Source organism: Abramis brama (genome assembly GCF_963993115.1).
Source record: "Abramis brama genome assembly, chromosome: 14".
In the NCBI taxonomy this organism is placed as follows: Eukaryota; Metazoa; Chordata; class Actinopteri; order Cypriniformes; family Leuciscidae; genus Abramis; species Abramis brama.
Genome location: NC_139976.1, coordinates 36945738 through 36970446, shown reverse-complemented (window position 1 = coordinate 36970446; position 24709 = coordinate 36945738). Strand labels below are relative to the sequence as shown.

Below are 24709 nucleotides of genomic sequence, written 5' to 3'. Positions count from 1 at the left end.
AAAGCGGATCGCCAGTGTGTTCATGTTTTTATGAGGACGTCTGACTGAACTGAAGAAATGAACCAGAGAAGATTTACACCTCACAGAAGGCGGAGCCTCAGAGCCACACCCACCTATGACATCATCACCACGGACCAATAGTAGTTCAGAGGTGTTTATCTAGCGGGAGCAAACTTTTCCCGGGAAGTTAACTTTAGGAAGCTGGTCCGATCTGCCGAAACGAACACCAAATGAACTTCGTTTTGGCCTGATTTTGTTCAAAATGGCGTCACACCGGTTCGTTCTTCAAGTTTTTTTGGGCCTTTATGTTTAAATTGACAGTTTATTGTTGTTTTGATGTAAATAAATATTGCAATGTGGGAATCAAAACTCACGGACAGATAAATGATAATGTTGTTATAGGTTTTCATATTAATTATTTGTATGACTGGCAACTTAGATATGTAATATATTTATATTTATATTTTGTAATATATTTATTAAAAGATAAATGTCACATAAAAAAAGAAAAACATTTTATTATTAAACATATACATATATATTATTAAACATATAATATATATATATATATATATATATATATATGTTTAACAATATATATCTTGTTATATAATATATATATATATATAAACAACAAAAAATATATATTTTTACTATATATATGTATATAAATATATATGTTTAACAATATATATATATATATTGTTATATAATATATATAAACAAAAAAAATATTTTTACTATATATATATATATATATATATATATAGTAAAAAAATATATTTAATATGACAGTTATATATAGAATCTGTTAAATTCTATAATATATTTAAATTATTTATTTAAATATGCGTAATAGGTTATGTGACTATTCTATGCACAATAGATAAATTGTGTAATGATATATCTGCATTATATCTTTGACATTCAGTTAATATACTAAAGCTTGCACAACATTTATTTTTGTGTTTTATTGCATTCAGATGTTGTGGACACGCGGTTCTCCATTCATCAAATGATTGTGGAGTGACAGAGATGGATGGGGCTTTCAACAATGTTTGATGTATAGATATGTGTATGCGCTTCTCTATACTCAATCAAACACATCTGTGATGACATTTGTGAGATAAATTATGGATGTGGGTTATTATAACAAGATCTTTCTTTTCCTCTGGCTGATCTCTCAGCTTGACTGACAGCTGAGAAGGTGTCCGTGTGTGTGTGTGTGTGTGTGTGTGTGTGTGTACTTGTACAACTATCTTTGTGAGGACCAGTTTGAGTTTTAGACCATTGGAGTGAGGACAAAGAGAGTAAAGGACATTTTGGCTGGTCCTCACTCTCTGAGAGCCTTTAAAGGCCTGTTTGAGGGTCAAGACTTGGTTTTAGGGATCAGGTTATAATGAGGTCAAGGGTCGGTTTAGGGTCAGGGGTCGGGTTAGGCACGGGTAAGGTTGTGATGGGTAAGGTTAGGCTAGAGATTGCATTGTGTCAATGAATGTCCTCATAAAGATAGATGTACAAGAGTGTGTGTGTGTGTGTGTGTGTGTGTGTGTGTGTGTGTGTGTGTCCGTTCATATACGTGACATTGCTTGTAATGGCTGTGTTTGAGCGACTGGACAAAAGACCAGAAAGCTCCTAACAGATGTTAAACATTCACATCGGGGACTTCTGCCTGTGGAGTATGAAGTTAATTCCGTTTCTGATTTCAACAATCCTCCGGCATATGATAGAGGAGAAGTTGTTGGAAAAGATAAGGAAGGAGTGTGTGTGTGAAGTATAAGTGTATGTGATGTGGACTGTCCTTAAAGTGACCCCAAACTGGGGTCAAATGTGGCCAGTAGAGGGTGCTGAAATCTTCTGCTTTTTCCTGGTTAAAAACGCTTTGCTTAGAGTTTTTTTTTTTTTTTTTTTTTATGAATTAAAAACTGTAATGAACTGTAATGAACAGTAATGTATTTGGCAGGATCAGTATATTATATCTGTAAACTCACATCAAGCAAGCTCATGTGACTATTTATTCTGTCAAACACAAAAGGAGATGTTCAAACTGAACTTTTCCATAGGTGGCGGTTATCAAGCTCCAAAAAATGACATAAAAGCGCCAGAAAAGTATGTAAGTAAAAGTAAATATGATGCACTATATTTCAGGTCTTTTAAAGCCATGAAAGGTTTTTTTTTAGTTTTTTTTTTATTAATACTTTTATTTATTGAAGATGCATTAAATTGCTCAAAAGTGACAGTAAAGACATTTATAATGTAACAAAAGTTTCCTAGTTTAAATAAATGCTTTTCATTTGAACTTTCTATTCATCAAAGAATCTTAAAAAAAATGCATCACAGTTTCCACAGAAATATGAAGCAGCACAACTGTTTTCAACATTGATAATAATCAAATGTTTCATGAGCATCAAATCATCATATTAGAATGATTTCTGAAGGATCATGTGACACTGAAGACTGGAGTAATGATGCTGAAAATCACAGGAATAAATTACATTTTACCATATATTCACATAGAAAACAGTTACTTTACATTGTAATAATATTTCACCTTTTTACTGTACCAAAAACAGCCTTGGTGAGCAAAAGAGGCTTATTTTCTTAAAAAAAGTGAAGTGTTTTTAGTTTTTTTTCAGATCACTCATGCATGCATTGGCAGTTTTAGTCATTTTAATTATATTCCTCCACTGTCATGAAGTGTTCAAGGCCAGAAAGTTCTCTAATTAGTTATTGAGTTATTAAATGGTCACATTAGTCTTTCTCTTGACGCCACAAATTGTGCAAGTATAATTGTATTTTTTTTCGGAAAGTGACTTATGACTGATTGCTGAAGACAGATTTGAGCCTCCCGGTGCCAAACGAAGCATATGCAAATACATAAGCGATATGGGATGGATCTGCTTGAACAGAAATTTGCATAATGTCAAGAAAACCAGCAAACAAGCAGTAATCAACAGAAGAACTGGACGCCCGTGGAGAGAGTTTGAGCGGCACAAATAGTAGCCTGCTGTTCTCTGGCATGTGGTCCTGAACTTTAAATAATAATATGTTTGAGTTGAAGATATTTTTTCATATTTTTTTGGTTTATATGTGACATTTTTATGATGTTTAAATGCTATGTTGAAGCTGGAGAATTCCTCAGAGACTGAGTGTGTGACGCTGGAGCTGTGTGTGTTTATTGGGTTTGGTGTTTGTTACTGACAGAGAGTGCAATTCTGCTTTGTACAATCCATAAAATAAGTAATTATTAGTGTTGCTTGGTAAGGCGAGCTGCGAACATGAATGATATCTCAATTTGCATGGCTTGTGAAGGGGTGTGCTATTACTTTTCTAAGCATTTTTTTGCCTGTCAGACGATAAAACAAGGAAAGTGCAGTCTCATATCTAGGGTCCAGGGTGTCATAGAGATTTGCAGATGCACTTGTTTGATATTTTTTGGCAAGAAACCACTGAGAACAATTCAACAACTGCATTGCAACTCAAGCACCCACAACATCAGCCTAGCATCACTGTGGGAAGGTTTTCATGGCCAAACATCTCAAATCTAACAATCTGGAATTTCATTGCAACATCTCAGCATCTACCCATTATATAATGCAAAAAGCAGCTTCCTTGGACAGATTCTTTTGACTATTTAGGATTTTTTAAATTTAATTATTTTTTAGAGATATTGTGTTGGCCAACCTGAGACTTTACAACAAATCATTGAAAATGGTGGGATGATTTACACTCCAGCTGAATTATGAAATAAATTACATTCACATCCATCCATCCATCCATCCATCCCATCCATCCACCCAACCCCATCCATCCATCCATCCATCCATCCATCCACCTAACCCCATCCATCCATCCATCCATCCCCATCCACCCACCCCATCCATCCATCCATCCATCCATCCACCCACCTAACCCCATCCATCCATCCATCCATCCCATCCATCCACCCAACCCCATCCATCCATCCATCCCCATCCACCCACCCCATCCATCCATCCATCCATCCACCCACCTAACCCCATCCATCCATCCATCCCATCCATCCACCCAACCCCATCCACCCATCCATCCATCCATCCATCCATCCATCCATCCATCCATCCATCCACCTAACCCCATCCATCCATCCCATCCATCCACCCACCCCATCCATCCATCCATCCATCCATCCACCCACCTAACCCCATCCATCCATCCATCCATCCACCCACCTAACCCCATCCATCCATCCTTCCATCCATCCATCCATCCATCCATCCATCCATCCACCCATTCACCCACCTAACCCCATCCATCCATCCATCCATCCATCCACCCATCCACCCACCTAACCCCATCCATCCATCCATCCATCCACCTAACCCCATCCATCCATCCATCCATCAACCTAACCCCATCCATCCATCCATCCATCCATCTCTATTTTCTCAATTAATTTTCATGAAACGCACATTTTATGGCTATACAACAGTTTTGCACCTGAACATGGACCTTTAGATCCAGAAATGTTCCTGGATCAACATATTTTGTTGATCCTGGAACAACACTACTGTCTGAAAATTTAGTCCTAACCATATCCCTACCCCTAAACCTAACCCTACCCATAAGTTATCCCTAAAATCAGAGTGAAATGATGGTGGATAACACTGATGTAGAAGCACCTAGGCCTGGTCGTAAGCCTAAACTTGACATAAACTGCCTATTACACGTCAAACTAAGATTGCTGCTGGGAACCTAGATATTGTGTTAAAAGGTGCTCCACGCATTTTACTCATCATTATTTACAGGCCTCCAAAATACTCTCCAGCCTTTGCTGAGGACTTTATAGAACTGTTATCAACAAATACCTCAGAGGTTGACTGTTTTGCCATTGCTGGAGATTTTAACATTCACATAGATAATGCAGAAACCAATATGGCAAAAGAAATCAAAACTGTTTTAAAAACTTTTGATCTGACTCAGCATGTACATGGACCCACACACAATCGTGGACACACTCTAGATTTACTTATCACTAGCGTACTATTTATGAAGGCTATATCCTTAACACCAAGCATATCTGCAGACTCTGTTGATTTTCTCCTTGATTATTTTAACTCAAAAGTTAAAAGTGTAATTGATGATATTGCTCCTGTGAAAGTCAGGAAGAAGAGTGGCAGACAAAAAGCACCTTGGAGAAACTCAACAGCAGTGCAAAATATGAGAAGACAATGCAGAAAAGCAGAGCGCATGTGGCAGAAGACAAAACTTGTAGTCCATTATAACATCTACAAAGACAGCCTTCATGCTTTCAATATGGAACTAGGCAAAGCTAGACAGACTTTCTTCTCAAATATTATAAACAGTAATTTAAACAACACGCGCACTCTTTTTGCTACTGTAGAGAGACTGACAAACCCCCCAAGCCAGATTCCCAGTGAAATGCTCTCAGACAACAAGTGCAGTGAGTTTGCTTCTTTCTTCTCTGAGAAAATCAATAATATCAGAAAGGTGATCAGCACATCCTTGAGTTGCACTGAGGTCAGACAGATCAGACCACCTGAGAAAGTAGTTACTATGTCTGATTTCAAAGAAATTGATGGCAAAATTTTGGAAGAAACCGTACAGCACCTTAAAACATCAACCTGCGCTCTTGACACACTTCCCACATCTTTTTTGTGTTAAAGTGTGTTAAACAGTTTAGAAGCAGATCTTCTAGAAGTGGTAAATGCCTCACTTCTCTCTGGGAGTTTTCCAAACTCCCTGAAAACTGCAGTTGTCAAGCCCCTCCTGAAAAAGAGCAATCTGGATAAGACCATATTAAGCAACTATAGACCGATCTCAAATCTTCCTTTCATAGGCAAGATCATTGAAAAAGTTGTCTTCAATCAGCTGAACAAATTCTTAAGCTCGAATGGATACTTTGACGATTTTCAATCTGGTGTCCGACCGCACCACAGCACAGAGACAGCGCTCATAAAGATAATAAACGATATTCGCTTAAATACTGATTCAGGCAAATTATCAGTGCTTGTACTACTCGACCTCAGTGCTGCATTTGACACTGTCGATCATAACATACTTCTTGACAGGCTGGAAAACTGGGTGGGGCTTTCTGGGATAGTCCTAAAATGGTTCAGGTCATACTTAGATGGGAGAGGTTATTATGTGAGTATAGGAGACCATAAGTCTGAGTGGACATCCATGACATGCGGAGTCCCTCAAGGCTCGATTCTTGCGCCACTCCTGTTCAACCTGTATATGCTCCCAATGAGCCAAATAATGAGAAAGAACCAAATTGCTTACCACAGCTATGCAGACGACACACAGCTCTACTTAGCCCTATCGCCTAACGATTACAGCCCCATTGACTCCCTGTGCCAATGCATCGATGAAGTCAACAGTTGGATGTGTCAAAACTTTCTTCAGTTAAACAAAGACAAAACTGAAGTCATTGCGTTTGGAAACAAAGATGAAGTTCTCAAGGTGAACGCATACCTTCACTCTAGGGGTCAAACAACTAAACATCAAGTCAGGAATCAAGTCAAGTCAAGTTTATTTATATAGCGCTTTTCACAATACAGATTGTATCAAAGCAGCTTCACAGTATTAAATTAAAATAATACATCAATGCTTGTTTCTAGTGGAAAATGTCCACATTTGGTAATGCTGATCAATAGTATTGTTGATTGATTAATTAAATTAAATATCCCAAATATCCCCAACTGAGCAAGCCAAAGGCAACAGTGGCAAGGAACCGAAAAACATCAGGTGACCTAATGGAGAAAAAAAAAAACCTTGGGAGAACCCAGGCTCAGTCGGGGGCCAGTTCTCCTCTGGCGTTTATGAACTAGAGGTTGGATTTAACTGTAAGATTAAAAGTATTATATGAATGCCTGGCTGAAGAGATGCGTCTTTAATCTAGTTTTAAACTGGGAGAGTGAGTCCGAGCAACGAACAGTATCAGGAAGACTATTCCAGAGTTTCGGAGCCAAATGTGAAAATGCTCTCCCTCCTTTGGTTGATCTGGATATCCTAGGTATGACCAAAAGCCTCGAATTTATTGATCTTAAAGAGCGCGATGGATTATAGGGCGATAGAAGATCCGTTAAATAGACTGGAGCTAAGCCGTTTAGGGCTTTATAAGTCAGTAGCAATACCTTATAATTAATACGGAACTTTATAGGTAACCAATGTAGTGATGATAAAATTGGTGTTATATGATCATATTTTCTTGATCTAGTAAGAACTCTAGCGGCTGCATTTTGGACTAACTGTAGCTTGTTTATTGAGGATGCAGAACAACCGGCTAATAAAGCATTACAGTAATCTAGTCTCGAGGTCATGAATGCATGAACTAACTTTTCTGCATCAGAAACTGATAGCATATTACGTAGCTTAGCAATGTTTCTAAGGTGGAAAAAGGCTGTTCTTGTAACATATGAAATATGATTTTCAAAAGACAGGTTGCAGTCTAGTATAATCTTGGTGTGACACTAGAGTCAGACCTTAGTTTCAGTAGTCATGTCAAAGCAATAACTAAATCAGCATACTATCATCTGAAAAATATTGCAAGAATTAGATGCTTTGTCTCCAGACAAGACTTAGAGAAACTTGTGCATGCTTTCATCACCAGCAGGGTGGATTACTGTAATGGACTCCTCACTGGCCTTCCCAAAAAGACCATAAGACAGTTGCAGCTCATACAGAACGCTGCCGCCAGGATTCTGAGCAGAACCAGAACATATGAACACATCACACCAGTCCTCAGGTCTTTACACTGGCTCCCAGTTACATTTAGGATTGATTTTAAAGTATTATTACTGGTATATAAATCATTCAATGGCCTAGGACCTCAATACATTGCAGATATACTCACTGAATATAAACCCAACAGATCACTCAGATCATTAGGATCATATCAGCTAGAAATACCAAGGGTTCACTCTAAACATGGTGAATCTGCTTTAGCTATTATGCTGGACCAGCTTCCAGAGGAGATCAGACGTGCTCCTACAGTCACATTCACATCCAGACTCAAAACACTTCTGTTTAGCTGTGCATTTAATGAATGAGCACTGTGCCGCTGTTCGTCCGACTGTTCGTACTGTACTGTATTTTATTTTATTTTCTAAACTGTTTTAATTATTCTTATTTCTTTTTATTACTTTAATTTCTTCTATGTAAAGCACTTTGAATTGCCATTGTGTATGAAATGTGCTATATAAATAAACTTGCCTTGCCTTGCCTTGCCTTAAACTGTAAACTTGTCCCTCAAATCCGTTGATCGGAATGATACGCCGGTATTAACAAAGATGTTGATCCATGAACATGTTGCACTTGGTGAAATCAGGTTTCCCGTGGTGTGACAGTGATACCATTCATGAAGCATCGGCCGCCACACGTTGTCCATCACTCATGATTTATTCATAAGCGATCCGTCAGTCTCCTAACTGAAATTATATTTTATATTCCACATGTGAACTCAGCTCAGCCCTCATCTAAAAACTCCTTCCGTCTTTCCGGACCAAAAACTGTATACGCTCCGATCACGCATGACGGATGTGCTCCTTATGACCTTTAAGCCCAAGTAATCTGCATTCATTATATTCTTCCATGTGTGGTTGAGAGAAATTGTAACTATACATAATTATGCTCTAAAGTGACGGGTAATTGGTGGCATGAGTTTCAGATGCACTCTGGATATCATTTTTTATATCCAAAGAAATGATTTGACGATTGCCGTTTTAAAAAAGGATAAAATCAAGGATAAATCCAGTGTGAGATTTGAGGGTCCTTGAGGAGATAAAAGCTCAGATCAGCTTTGAAAAGAGTCGGTCGTTCTGTTTCAATCTGCTGCTGATTATTAGCAGCGTGTTCATATCGATTGTGGGAAAATGATTTGACTACAGTAAAGAGACATGATTGATTTATTGGATGCATTGAAAAGAGTAATTTTCTGACGTGCACAATCTGTGACTGAACAACTGATTGGTTAATAGTTTATATTTCACTTTGTGTTTGGTTTGATAAATTCATTGCCATTTTTCATGTACAAGGTAAAACAGGTCCTTTCTTTTCGGTTCTTCTGTAGATCTGCCACTGTTAAAAAAAATCCTAATTTTACAGAAAATAATAATTAAATTATAATAATGAATTTTTTTTTCATTGTAAATTGTACTCAAAACTCTGTAAAATTACAAATAATAAAAATAAAACAAAATAAAAAATCATAAAAAAACAAAACCCTAAAATTAAAGTAAAATATTCTAATTTAAATATACTGAAAAAAACACTGTTATTTCACAAGTATTTCCTGAATTATTACAATCAAATACCTTCATTGTAAAAAAAAAATCTTTAAAAAAAAGGGTCCAAACAAAAACCATAAAATTAAAGTAAAATATGCTAATTTAAATAAAGAGCAAAAAATTTTTGTCACCATGATAGAGATCAGTGTTTGCTTTAGTTGGGCTCATGACCCTTGAAGTTTTAATATTAGTTTTTTCCTGTTTCATAACTGAAGTACTTTGCAACATTGACACCGTTATTGAAATAAACTGAATCAACACTGAACTATAACAGCACTGTGGTCTTCTGTAGAGCTGCTTTACAGCTGACATTTATTTCGTTTTATAATTGAAGAAAATTACAACATTAATGCAGCTGTTATTTTCCTGTTTATTACAGTGAATCTGCTTTGATTTCACATAAATACAGGTGACTTGACTTCAGCAAACGGTCAGTGAAAGGAAGTGTTATAGAAAATATTAATCATCAACCTCAAACTGTATATGCTGTTTTATTGTCTTTTGGTTTTCTGGTTTTTACAACCCCGTTAACAAGGTCTAAATACATTTAAAACCCTGATTTATGTGATTCTGCAACACTGACTTATGAATTGTTGTTATATTGTATACTTATATATATTGTATTGTTATATATCCTTTCAGTGGATAATTTGACTTGTCTGTTTCTCTTTTAGATAAAGTGGAAAATGGAGAGGTGTACCTGTTGTACTATTAACTAACATAAACTAACAATGATCAATACATTTGTTACAGTATTTATTAATCATTGTTAATGTTAGTTAATAAAAATACAGCTGTTCATTGTTTGTTCATGTTAGTTCACAGTGCATTAACTAATGTTAACAAATACAACCTTTGATTTTAATAACGTATTAGTAAATGTTGAAATTAATATTACCCCTGATTTATGTGATTTTGCAACACTGACTAATAAATTGTTGTTATATTGATCCTTTCAGTGGATAATTTGCACCTTGGAACTGTTTGTTCTCCTAAAAATGCAATTTGAGAAGATATTTGACGTGCCTTTTCTGTTTCTCTTTCAGATAAAGTGGAGAATGGAGACGTGTACCAGAGACGTCGGGGTCCCAACACCGGCCATACAGAGGAACAGGAAGTGAGCACGAAACCACAGGATCCGACGAGCCAATCAGGAAGCAGCTGGCGGCGAGTCGTTCTTCTGATCCTGGCCATCACCATTCACAACATTCCCGGTGAGCCTTTCCTCTCATCATAACTTTACATTATTACTCAAGTCCACATGTCCCTTTCTATATAACATTTTTTAAAGCAGTAAAGAATCATTGGTAACACTTTACAATAAGGTTCATAATTTAATGTATTAACTAACATGAACTAACAATGAGGAATACATTTGGGTTACACTTTATTTTAAGGTGTCATTGTTACAGTGTAATTATATATTTAAGTACTGAGTAATATTAATTAACAACATGTACTTACTATAGGGTTAGGTTAGGATTAGGGTTTGGTTGAAGGTTAGTTGCATGTAATTATGAATAATTTACTGTTATTACTATGGTAAGTACATGTAACATATGTATCAAGGACACTGTAAAATAAAGTGTTACCTACATTTGTTACAGTATTTATTATCTCTGTTAATGTTGGTTAATAAAAATCCAGCTGTTCATTGTTTGTTCATGTTAGTTCACAGTGCATTAACTAATGTTAACAAATACAACTTATGATTTTAATAACGCATTAGTAAATATTGAAATTAATATGAACTAAGATTAATAAATGCTGAAGAAGTGCAGTTCATTCTTAGTTCATGTTAACTAATGAACCTCATTGTGAAGTGTTTGCCGAATCATAAGTTATGTCTCTTTGTAATGATTGAAGATATACAATCCATCATTAGTTATTTCAAGAGGAATGAGTTTATTTAGGTTTTTTTGTGTGCCGCTTTTCTTCCGGGTTTGAAGTCAACAGGGACTCGCAGTTATTCATGAGCCTCTGTGGCCTAATCCTATGAGAAGCCACTGTCTTATAATTATTCATATCTGCATGTGACCTTTTCCTACGAGAGGCGCTTCAAACTGTGATTTAATACCATATTGAAACATGAGCAGCTTATGTTCCGTTGCACGGCGCAAAAATACAGGTGTTTCCTCGCAATGCTGACAGAGCGACAAAAATTAACATTTAATGTTTGATAATGCATGATTGCTATTGAGATTGCAAACTCCGGAGCGATACTGGTCACGACAGTAATGAAAGGGAGAGCATGCGCTTTATACAGTTCATCTGAGTTGTTTTACGGATATAAAGTTTACCAGTTTATTAAGCACCCCCGAAAAGGCATAAGGTGTGTATATATTTGTTTACTGTGAGTTGTATCGAGTGTTTTGTGTAATTCGCTGTGTATGTTGATGATAAAGCAAGGGAGAGAGAGAGTTTATGGATAAGACTTTAATGTGCACTTCTTATACTGTGTTTATTCAGCTCTTACAGTGTGAAACGGACGCTTCATCTTTTGTGTGATGTACAATAAACTTCATAAAACTCATCAGTAAAGTTTTGTCCATCATTCGGATGGGGTCCGCTACAACAGGCTTGTACTAATAGTGGATAAAAGCAAGGTGACAACATAACTTGTAACCGTAATTAAACTAAACTACACCTGTTCTATCTCTATACAGCGTACATTCTCTGACTCTGTGGGCATAATTGTCCGACTCGGGTTCGATCTGAACACCATTACTGACAGTTTCTGACATTTTCAGTGCGTGAGATTGCCCTGTTTTGTTGCTGGTATGAACTCTTGTAGCTCCGCCCTCTTCTTGAAAGGGGGCGGGGAGCAGCAGCTCATTTGCATTTAAAGGGACACACATGTTTTTGCTCACCCCCAAAAAGTGGCAATTTTAACATGCTATAAAAATGATCTGTGTGGTATTTTGTGCTAAAACTTCACATACACACACTGGGGGCATCAGAGACTTATTTAACATCTTGTAAAAAGGGGTATAATATGTCCCCTTTAAATAAAAACAATAAGAATGATCAGTTTTGATTTCATGCTAACTTTAATATTGGTCGTATCAAAATGAATCTGCATTCAGAAATGGAAAGTGATTGTTTCTCGTTTCCCTCTCTCTGCTCAAACTGTGCTGGTTTTATGACGCTTTAAAAGTCTCTTGCCTCCAGCGCTTTTCATCTACTCTTTCTCCTTTACATTTGTACCATGCTGCCTTTATTTTCCTCTTTATCACAAGCGCTTTCGGCAGCACTTGATCACATCTCAGTCGGCCGGGCGTCCCTCGGATCTGTTTGTTAATCATTCCAGCGCTGATCTCTTTCTTCGTTCCTGAGCGACGAGCAGCGTGAGTGAGGTGAATATAGATGACAGGTATGAGCTCTGACGGCAGTCTGTGTGTGTGTGTGTGTGTGTGTGTGCGTGTGTGTTCATACTGTGACCCCAGCTGTCCTCAATGTCCCATCTAAAACTCCTAAAATCAGGCACATTCTCTCAGAAGTCTTGACTGCCGATGGACGGCCTCAGGAATACCCCCAGCTGTGAATTCAAGAGTGCGTTTTGAGTCAATATGTGAAAGACATCAGATGTTTTCCTCACTAAATTACACAGTGACTCATTGCTTGTTATTTTCAGCCTGAATTAGATTTGTTGAGGTTTCCAGCAGACTCTTCAATAAATGGACAAGCATTTTTCAGAATGAATCATCAGAATGAGACGAGATCAATAGAGCGCCGTGGTTAAGAGGAAGGTATGGGGTTAGTTCACCCAGAAATGAAAGTTCTGTCAGTAATTACTCACCCTCATGTTGTTCCAACCCCGTAAGACTTTTGTTCATCTTCGGATCACAAATTAAGATATTTTTGATGAAATCTGAGAGCTGTCTCACTCCTCCATAGGCTTCTAGGTAATTGAAATTTGCCGGACCAGAAAGTTAGTAAAGACATCGTTAAAATAGTCCAAGTGACTACAGTGGCTCAACCTTAAGTTTATCAAGTGACGAGAATACTTTTTGTGCGCAAAAACAACTAAAATAACGACTTTATTCAACTCTTCATGTTCTTCTGTGTTTCTCTGAGTGAGTTCACATAGTGTAACAGCGCAGCGCTTCTGGGCTGTACGTCAGAACGGAGGCTCACTATTGGCCAGCATCACACACATGACCAGCGTCGGCCAATAGGGAACCTACGTTCTGACGTACAGCCCAGAAGCGCTGCGCTGTTACACTATGTGATTTCTGAAGGATCATGTGACACTGAAGACTGGAGTAATGATGCTGCTTTGATCAAAGGAGTAAATTACATTTTACAATTTCAGTTATTCCAAATTATAATAATATTACACAATATTCCTGATTTTACTTACTGATTTTTTAATCAAATTAATACAGCCTTGTTAAGCAGAAGATATTTTTTTTCAAAAACATAAAAAAAATCGTACCAAACCCAAACTTTTGAGCGGTATATTCATTATTAATATTTAAAAATAAATATCTAATAATTTTACATAATTGTTTTGTCTTATATACACTTTTACAATTTATATTATATACTATATCATGAATTTGAATGGAATATACAGAAATTCAATTCAAATGAATGAACTGAACAGAAAAAATAAATAATGATAATTGATTTTTGCCGAACCCTGGCGTCTGCAAGCTGAGGTTCAGAAAGTGTCACCTGTCACGACATGTTATGCTGCTTTCTCCTCATTACCGTGGCTCATTTTCACCTTTTTACTATTCACAGCCTTGTCTATCCGGGTCTGTCATTGAGGGCGAGCGGTCTCGGTTACAGCACAGATCAGCTCGGTGTCTCTGTGCCGTTGTATTCGGTTCCTCTCATGACATGATGATGAGTTGACCTTTTCCCCTCCGCTCTCTGATGATCTAAAGTGCTGTTGGCCGATTTGATAAGGTCAGTGTGATAGAAGCACAAATCCATTGTATGGTTTTGTACCTTTACGTCCCTTCATTTGGCACCGTAACTTCAGAAAATTCCCCCAAAAAGGTGTCAAAAGCATGGTTAGTTCTCTTGAGTTACATTAGCAGTGCATTAGAGCTTTTTGAAAGGTTAAAATGTAATGGCCTGCACTTTATTTTTCTTTTTTTTTTATTGTCCACACTTACATTAGTATAGAGACTTGACCTATAAACCTAAAAGTCTAAAACCTCAGTTGATCTGTTCACTTCTACAAAAGCCCATAACCCCCTATGAATATCCATGCTGGCGTCCCACGGCATCATTAGGATTTCATGCATTTTAAAAGCCATTGGAAAGGCAGCTTGACTCATTCTAGATGTTTTTTTTCCACAGTGTGCAGCCTCAAAATTGCAGGAAGTATTAGTCTTAGCAAAGTCAGTAAATGAACCATCAGTGAACACCAGTTTAAATGCGTTCTCTCTGTTGTCAGTGGACAGTTTTCATTGTAGTCCACGGTTTTAAAGTGCTTTAATGCAATTTATTGCAATTTTCTTCTGTGAAAGATGATTCTGTCTGGAATTGCCTGTGCATTTTCATTCAGCATCTAGGACAGGTGTTCAAGAGACTACAAAGGAAAGTACATACAAACGTAAATCCTACACCAGTCACTGTGGCTATACAGGCAAAATAAAAATAGGCAAATGTAAAAAGCATCCATTTTTTGTTTACTTGATTATCCTTTCATTTTTTTTTTAATTAAGAGAATCAAATATTATCATCATCCTCAATCAATCATAATCTCTCAATCATCATTGTATTGCATTGCATTATATGTTTTAAAGCTTTTATTATGAAATAAGCATTTAAATATCAACTTACTAAGACATATTATTGGCAGATATTTATATTTATATTACATTACAAGCATCTGAATTTCATCACTTTTTGTCCATATAAATAGCAGCATCTGCAGCAAATTACATATTTTTGCTCAGTTTGAGCTGTTTTTTTCCTCCATATTCTTATTATATAAGCCATAAAAGCCTGATGCTTTAAATATGACGCACAACATAAAACACATATAATACTTTAATAACTGCATTTAAATAAGTTGAAGTTATCTTGCGGCCCTCCTAGTGTTTTACTTCACTTTACTTTCAGTTGAGAGCCAGATTCATTCAGCGCTTCCTTAGACTTTGAAACTATTCCTTGAGGAACATCATCATTACGACCCGTCGACCGCGACTGAAGCAGAGTTGACCACCCATCACTTTCTCCAATAAAGTGTTCAGTGTTCATGTCTTGTCAGCTTTGCAGCGTGTGTGAAAACAGCACATGAGCTGCTCACTACTTCCTTATTAGCAGGAGCTTTCATCATCTGCTTTGTCACATCAAAGATAGAAAGCACTCCAAAGAGAATAAAAAAGAGGAATCTGTCCTTGAAGGATCCTGGGATGTGCTATTAGGATCAGAAAGAGACGTTTGGAGGTTCTGGATGTCCGAGCTCTTCTAACCTCAGATCTTGTTTGTAAAGCCACAAGGTTTTACTGACATGTTAATGAAGCTCTGAGAGTGCACTTTGAGGGAATATAACAACACATGTGGATTTACTGTTTTTGCTGGAGTCTGGATGTTTGATAAGGTTGAGTTGAGTGTTTCTGCTCTCTGATGGCACAGGCTTTGCTTGCATGATTCCTCCGGTGGTTTCATTAGGTTTATTTGCTGGTTCTTAAACAGCGGTCAAACCCAGCAGGCTTTGCGGAGTCTCGCTGTTTCTTCCATCCTTGCTTTCTCTCCCAGAGGTCTGTTTTTCTACTGAAGCAAAGAGAAATGTGCCACTTTGAACAGTAAGTCTGTGCTTCTGCTGCACTTTGGACCTGCTGTGTGAGACAGGTTAAAACGCTTGGATGAAGCATCATCTCACCTGCATTTAAGATTTATGTGTTTGAATTGCATAGAAAATTTCCATCCATTTTAACATCAACTAATAAACTTAGGTTGTGTTCATACTTGTAGTTTGGTTCTTTTGGTTATTTTGCTCTAAATAATACATTTAGTCCTGGTTTGCTTAGTTTTCATTTTTAACACCGAACCTAAAGATACAAAACAAATGGCTTCAATAAGTGCGAAACTTACCAAACCTCTCATTGCATGTTTGTACATGGTGTTTTTACCAGTTGAGAATCACAAATCACATAAGCACAGAGCTTATGAAATGTGTAAAAGAGTCAAAACGGCACCAGTAATTCCTCCGTTACACACAAACGCAGATCTGCTGCAAGGAGACGCGGTTCTGACACAAGAACTGAACTATAATGGGCAACATCTCGACTATCGCGATTCTGTCCTTTTTAGGGTCGCATCTTGTGACATAACGTCCTGTTTTTGGTTCGTTTAGATGTCTTTGGTCCGTGTTGCCTTCATATTTCAGTCGAACCGCACCAGAGTTTGTTTAGAAGTGGACCGAGACACCCTGAAAAGGTTCGGTCTGTCTTGTTTTCCCGGTTTTGTGTTGTGGGACTTTTATTTTGAAGTGCATTTCCTGGTCTCCTTGTTTCAGTGTTTCATCTCCTGTCATTTGTTCCCGTTTTCTTTTGTTTCCATTGCTGCATTGTTTGTTCCCATAATTATGCTTGATTGTTGCCATGGCTACCATTGTTTGTTTCTATGACGCTTAATCATCTCCACCTGTCTCTTGTTATCTCCTCTGTTTATTTATTCCCCTGCTTTTCAGTCTTTGTTGGTCGTCGTTGTCTTCATCAAAAGATATTTCTTATTATTATTTAATGGACCTGAACTAACATGAACTAACAATGAAATGTTTGTATAATTATTAACCAACAAAAACAAAGATTAATAAATCCCGTAACAAATGTATTGCTCATTGTTAGTTAAAGTTGGCTAATGTATCAACATGAACTAATGGAACCGTATTGTAAAGTGTTACCAATCAAAATCCATCATATCTAGTTTATCCATTCCATCCATTTCCAAATGGATGGGAATTGAATGTGCAATTAAATCTTAAATACAGGCTTTTTTTTTGTATTTTGATGTCCTAGTTATAGGCTACCATTAACTTGAGCCTTTTATTACCATTGCTACAATGGAGAAGACTGTGTTAAAACATCTGCAGACTTTTATTCACAGTGTAGAGGTCAAATGTCTGCAGAACTAAATTGCTAAATGTCACTGGACTGAAGACAGCAGAACACACACTGGTAAGCGTCTGATGAGTGTGTTTTGTCTTCATCGAAGACCTGCCGTAACCTCTGTCATCCGCTAAAGCTACTTCTCTCAGGACGTAATTACAGTGTCTGCAGTGCAGCGCTCTGTTGATGTTCCTCATACAGTACGTTCTGTAAAAATGTGCAATTAATTCATCCTGAACCACTTACCGTACAGACTCCATTCACACGAGATCAGACTAGTTCAGTCTTGAGTGATTTTTTTTTAAATATCTAATTAGCTTAAAGGATTAGTTCACCTCAAAATGAAAATTTCCTGATAATTTACTCACCCCAATGCCATCCAAGATGTTCATATCTTTCTTTCTTCAGTGGAAAAGAAATTAAGTTTTTTGAGGAAAACATTTCAGGATTTTTCTCCACACAATGGACTTCAACGGTAACCAAATTGTTGAAGTCCAAATCAATGCCGTTTCAAAGGGCTCTGAAGTGCTTCAAAGGGCTCTGCACGATCCCAGCTGAGGATGGGGTCTTATCTAGCGAAACGATCGGTCATTTTCAAAAAAATAAATAAATTGTATATACTTTTTAACCACAGTTTTAACCACAGTTGTTCGTCCTGTGCTGGTCTGCGAGGCATTACGTGATCACGTTGGAAAGGTCACGCGTCACGTCATCCATCTGTGTACTCGGTTCAAAAAGGTAGGGAAGGGCAAAAAATTCCATCTCATTTTCTCCTTCAACTTCAAAATCGTCCGACATCTTTGTTTTAATTTATTATTATTTATTTATTTATTTATTTTTCGTGACCTTATATATACAGTGAGGAAAATAAGTATTTGAACACCCTGCTATTTTGCAAGTTCTCCCACTTGGAAATCATGGAGGGGTCTGAAATTGTCATCGTAGGTGCATGTCCACTGTGAGAGACATAATCTAAAAAAAAAAATCCAGAAATCACAATGTATGATTTTTTAACTATTTATTTGTATCTTATTCCTGTCTTATTCCTACTTATTTTCCTCACTGTATATATATATATATATATATATATTTTTTTTTTTGAAAATGACTGATCGTTTCGCTAGATAAGACCCCATCCTCAGCTGGGATCGTGCAGAGCCCTTTGAAACGGCATTGATTTGGACTTCAACATCTTGGTTGCCATTGAAGTCCATTGTGTGGAGAAAAATCCTGAAATGTTTTCCTCAATTTCCCTCCATTTCTTTTCCACTGAAGAAAGAAAGATATGAACATCTTGGATGGCATTGGGTTGAGTAAATTTTCAGGAAATTTTCATTTTGAGGTGAACTAATCCTTTAAAAATGCTTTTAAATGTAACCAACAGCATTTTAACAGCTTTTACAATAAAACAAAAATCATTTTCTTGGAGTTAGGGCTGGGCGGTATGACGATATATATCGTGACCGAAGCATAAAATGTCTATCGTTAGAGATTTTGCTTTATCGTGTAAATTGCATTGTGTAAATATAGCACTTTTGATACTTCAGAGTCATGAAATGCATAAATGAGAATATAAAGAGCGGGACATGCTTGATGTTAAAAAGAGATATAAGCGCAATATAAAAAATAGTTACAAGCGCAATATATCCTGAAAAGGAACTCGTTAAAAAGTGTAAGCCACGTCTCTCAGCATGCGATCGCGGATTCTGTTCTCTTTCACGTCTTATTGTGAATGGTTGAATGGTTGCAATTATGTCAAAATGCCCATCATGTGGAGTATTCATGTAAACAGCCGGTTATATCTTAAGTGAAAGTAAAGAGTTGGGTGTAATCCGGATATGTATCAGTGAAATGGATCCGTGTGTTTGGTCTTAAAGTGACAGCAGCCTAATAAACCTGCTGCTCTGTGCCATTAATGTGAAGCAAACAAGACAAAATTACTTTCTGCTCTTGACTGAATATGAATTTATATTTAATTAAGACAGTGAAGACTATGCATCATTTTATTCATTAAATGTCTGTGCTAATTCTAACTACATGTTAAATAAACCTATTGTACCTGAAAAACGTAATTGTTTAATTCATATTTTTGTTATATTCCATTTGTCCTATTTGTCCCATTTGCTTCTTTTTTTTTACAGAAATGAGATAAAATAACTATATCGTGATATATATCTTTATTTTGAAATAAAATTAGTCATCATGAAATAAGAATTTGGTCATATCGCCCACTCTCATTGGAGTGTAGCAGGTAAAGACACGTTTGCCCCTCGAGGGCTGGCCGCTTATCCTGACTCTGTGCAGACTGATAGCAGCTGAAGTCAAGCGCAGGGAAAAAGTTTCACACTAACGTCACAAGTCATTTTCGGTGAGAGTGGCGAGTGGAACGGAGAGCAGCTGCAATCCTGCGAAACAGTCATATGTGGAGAATGTGTCTGAGAAGAACTAGACTACTTATGATGGCACATTTCAGGGTTTACCAATGCTTAAAGTCACCATAATATCTCCTGTTTTTTTACGTGCACATTATTATTGTTCCTGGTAATCTTGAATCAGAATAAGTTCCTCTTGCAGCATCTCTTCTCGTCTCTGATGATGTGGGCGGGGCATCCTGTCACTCACATGAGATCCACCGATAGCAAACCACAACCATCCAATCAATTCCCCACGGACACAATCAAGCCCCGCCCACAATTGTTCTTGTTCCAGAAGCGTTTCACTCGGATGCATTTCACTCGGATATACATCACAATTAATAAGGAAGAAAAGATGAGCGCAACTTCCACTTCATGCCGACTTTAAAGCAAATAGTTTCACAATTAATTGTATAATGGATTCACATACAGTATATTGGCTGTCAAACAAAGTTAAACACTATGGAAAGATATAAATAGTTAGCTTAAATGGGTCATTCCTGTTCTTCTTGTTGACTTTTTTCCCCCTTTTTTTTAACTTGATTACACAACATGACATTTTTAGGGTCATTAAATTAAAACTTTTCTATAAAAATGGTAAAAAAAAAAAAAAAACCTTAAACCAACATAAAACCATGAACCTGCCACATGTGTCATATTTAAAAAGGTATTTTTGTTTAATTATCTTGGACAGTCTTCTGAATCATTTAACCGTTTCAGGTTTAGTGGATTTAAGTGGAGTTCAGTGTAGTCTCAATGTTTCTGTGCGTTACAACTAGAGTGTGTTTCAGCTCTAAAGCACTCTGCTCACTTTTACATCCACTCGTGTTAACTCTTCTTCATTCCACATCTATTCTTTAAGCAAGCTAATGTCTGCAGCAGTCACATGCTTCATCCTGAACTAGAATTATGACAAGATTCAGATCTTAGGTTAAATGCATGCATGCATACAGTAAATGTCATCTCCCAAAATGCTCTCCGTTCTCTTTCTGCTGCATTCCATCAAGATCACAGCAGACTCGAGGGTTTGGGCTTTGTAATGTTTAAAAGAAGTCTTCTGCTCACCAAGGCTGCATCTATTTGATCAAAATACAGTAAAAACTGTAATATTGCGAAATATTATTAGAATTTAAAATTCCTATGTGAATATATGTTAAACTGTGATTTATTCCTGTGATCAAAGCTGAATTTTCAGCATCATTACTCCAGTCTTCAGTGTCACATGATCCTTCAGAAATCATTCGATATGATGATTTGTGGAAACTGTGATTCTTTTTTTTTTTCAGGATTCTTTAATGAATATAAAGTTCAAAAGAACAGCATTTATTTGAAATTGAAGTCTAAATTTAAAATGATAAATACTTACTGCCAGTTTTTAATTCTTTTAATTTTTTTCCCCCAATTTTGTTCACATGTAAAGTCTCTAAAGTCTAAAAAAACACACACATGTGATTCATTGACACAAGGCTTGCGCTTTTCATATCCACACAGTATTCTGAGAGAGCAGTGTGGGAATGATGTTGTCTAATAACATACATTAATCCATTGGCATTCACTACATGCATAGACATTATTAGTTTAAGCATGAAGATCATAGATGTGTGTGTGTGTGTGTGTGTGTGTCCTTTGGGAGAACACTGGGCTGATTTTCATATGTTGCCTGCAGTTCATTAAGTAAAGTGCAATTGAACGCATGGAAAAACCTTGTGAAATATGGTCAGCATCATTACATTTGATTGGAGGTTTTGTTAGCACTGTGGGAATCTTACTGGGAATGTTCAATGCATCGAACAAAGCATAAAATACCTAATCTGAAGGCAAGCGGATGGTCCTTTGAAAGTAAACCATCCCTGATTAAATGTATAGATTACACTCAGGAAAAGAAAATTATAATTGTTCGTTTAGGAATGGGTGAAATTGCACTGGACCTCTCCTCTGTTCCCCAATGGTTTGTCGTCGGTGAGGAACACAGATGAAACGGTCATAAATTGGTCAGTTATTGTCAGTCATGTCTCTTGTGTATAATCAAGTGTGCTCTCTAATCTTCTAGTGCATGAATGAAGTCACTAGTATGACTGTGCATCCCACAACTCAATTAAACACAAATGCACACTTGAAATCCATAACAACTCTGGAAGTGTGTATTTGATTACCAGGCACTTTGTTATTGTGTTCAATGTGTGAAAGAGACGTTGTAATTCCTCATGCTGATCTTGTCCATCAATTGAATCTTGTTTTTGTCCAATGACAGTTGGTTATAGTGACAGTTGTTTTTTTTATTGTATTGCAGTATTAAATAGGGCTGCTCGATTACGTCAAAAATCTTAATCACGATTATTTTGGTCAATATTTTATTCACGATTATTTAACACGATTGAGAGTGGCCATATGACCAAAACCTTTAATGAGTAATTTATTTAACGATATATATACACTCACCTAAAGGATTATTAGGAACACCTGTTCAATTTCTCATTAATGTAATTATCTAATCAACCAATCACATGGCAGTTGCTTCAATGCATTTAGGGGTGTGGTCCTGGTCAAGACAATCTCCTGAACTCCAAACTGAATGTCAGAATGGGAAAGAAAGGTGATTTAAGCAATTTTGAGCGTGGCATGGTTGTTGGTGCCAGACGGGCCGGTCTGAGTATTTCACAATCTGCTCAGGTACTGGGATTTTCACGCACAACCATTTCTAGGGTTTACAAAGAATGGTGTGAAAAGGGAAAAACATCCAGTATGCGGCAGTCCTGTGGGCGAAAATGCCTTGTTGATGCTAGAGGTCAGAGGAGAATGGGCCGACTGATTCACGCTGATAGAAGAGCAACTTTGACTGAAATAACCACTCGTTACAACCGAGGTATGCAGCAAAGCATTTGTGAAGCCACAACACGCACAACCTTGAGGCGGATGGGCTACAACAGCAGAAGACCCCACCGGGTACCACTCATCTCCACTACAAATAGGAAAAAGAGGCTACAATTTGCACAAGCTCACCAAAATTGGACAGTTGAAGACTGGAAAAATGTTGCCTGGTCTGATGAGTCTCGATTTCTGTTGAGACATTCAGATGGTAGAGTCAGAATTTGGCGTAAACAGAATGAGAACATGGATCCATCATGCCTTGTTACCACTGTGCAGGCTGGTGGTGGTGGTGTAATGGTGTGGGGGATGTTTTCTTGGCACACTTTAGGCCCCTTAGTGCCAATTGGGCATCGTTTAAATGCCACGGCCTACCTGAGCATTGTTTCTGACCGTGTCCATCCCTTTATGACCACCATGTACCCATCCTCTGATGGCTACTTCCAGCAGGATAATGCACCATGTCACAAAGCTTGAATCATTTCAAATTGGTTTCTTGAACATGACAATGAGTTCACTGTACTAAAATGGCCCCCACAGTCACCAGATCTCAACCCAATAGAGCATCTTTGGGATGTGGTGGAACGGGAGCTTCGTGCCCTGGATGTGCATCCCACAAATCTCCATCAACTGCAAGATGCTATCCTATCAATATGGGCCAACATTTCTAAAGAATGCTTTCAGCACCTTGTTGAATCAATGCCACGTAGAATTAAGGCAGTTCTGAAGGCGAAAGGGGGTCAAACACAGTATTAGTATGGTGTTCCTAATAATCCTTTAGGTGAGTGTATATAATTGTTGTTTTGTTGTTTTTTTAAATATAATTGTTTTTTTTGTTTTTTTGTTACTGGACATAAGGTTGTTGTGACATCTAAAATATTTTAGATACCAGGTAAATTTTTTACAATTCTAAAAAGACAATTTGACGAATACTAGGCTATCTAATGTAATAATCTAATAAAGTAATAAAAAAAAGTCCTCAAAATTATTGGTAATAAGTAAAAAAGTCAGTAATACAATAAAAAAACAAAGAAGCAAAGTACAAACAATAGGACAAATACATTAGAAAAAAATACTTTATTTTTTTTCATGCAAGTCTATAAGTATTCAGCTAACAGCCTACTACACAAATGGAATAATCTAATGTAAAATAAAACAGAATAGTCTTCACTGTTTAAAGCTATAAAAGTCATTAAAGCTGCCGTCGGCAACATTTTTTTGATCATATTCAGTGAAATTGACACTATAATCCGACAGAACAACATAAGGTGGTTTTAGAAAAAAACCCGAGCTTCTAACTCCATCTGGAGCATGTTATTTGTTTTGCAAAAATCCACCGCTCCCGGATCATCGGGTCCAATCAGCGCAGGGGGGTGTGAGATCTGACTGTCAATCACAGGTCGTGCACACGCCACAGATCCCACTCCCCCCTCACGCACGTTACAATCACATGCACACGCCTGAAGTTCGCGCAGTAACGAAGAGTGATGGCGGAAAAGATTCTAATTCCTCGGTTAACCTCAAGAGCTAGGAGGTCAGAGCTTGCAACATTTCTTCTCGACAGGTAATTGTGCTTTATCAACCATTTACTTTATGAGTACTCCATGGTGTTGATCGATGCTGAAGAGATGGACGCGTTCACAGAAAATCTGGTGCACACATGAGAGTTGTAAACATTCAAAATTTTGGCTAAGTCCACTCAATCTTCCAGGGTTGCCGACGGCAGCTTTAAGTCAGGTGATTTTTCTCTTTGTATTTTGTTGTTTGATTGACAGTAATGGCACAGACAGCAGGTTTATTTAGGCTGCTGTCCCTTTAAGACAGAATGCATGGATCCAATATACTGATACACAGTCCATTTTCTCTCAACTGTTTATGTTCATTTAAGACATGACCGACTGGATTAATACTTGCCAAGTCCGGCATTTTGAGCATATTTTTATGTATTTTACCATTTAGACACACACCCGAAGCTCAAAGTTCACTTTGCTTCTCCGTGTCAATAAAGACTCTTTCGTGCTTTAATAACTTTAATATCAAGCACATCCCTTTTTACAAAATTCAC

At 37.2% G+C, this 24709-nt stretch overlaps 1 protein-coding gene across 2 annotated transcripts in view; it reads left to right on the top strand.

Moving 5' to 3' along the window:
• The window catches only part of slc39a11 (solute carrier family 39, member 11), a 150812-nt gene that overhangs the window by 93161 nt on the left and 32942 nt on the right, over positions 1–24709 (top strand). For both annotated transcript variants that reach the window (XM_084136058.1, XM_084136057.1), the window contains exon 6: positions 10337–10504. In XM_084136058.1, the coding sequence (XP_083992184.1) occupies positions 10337–10504 (168 nt within the window). The remainder of the gene's footprint in view (positions 1–10336; positions 10505–24709) is intronic.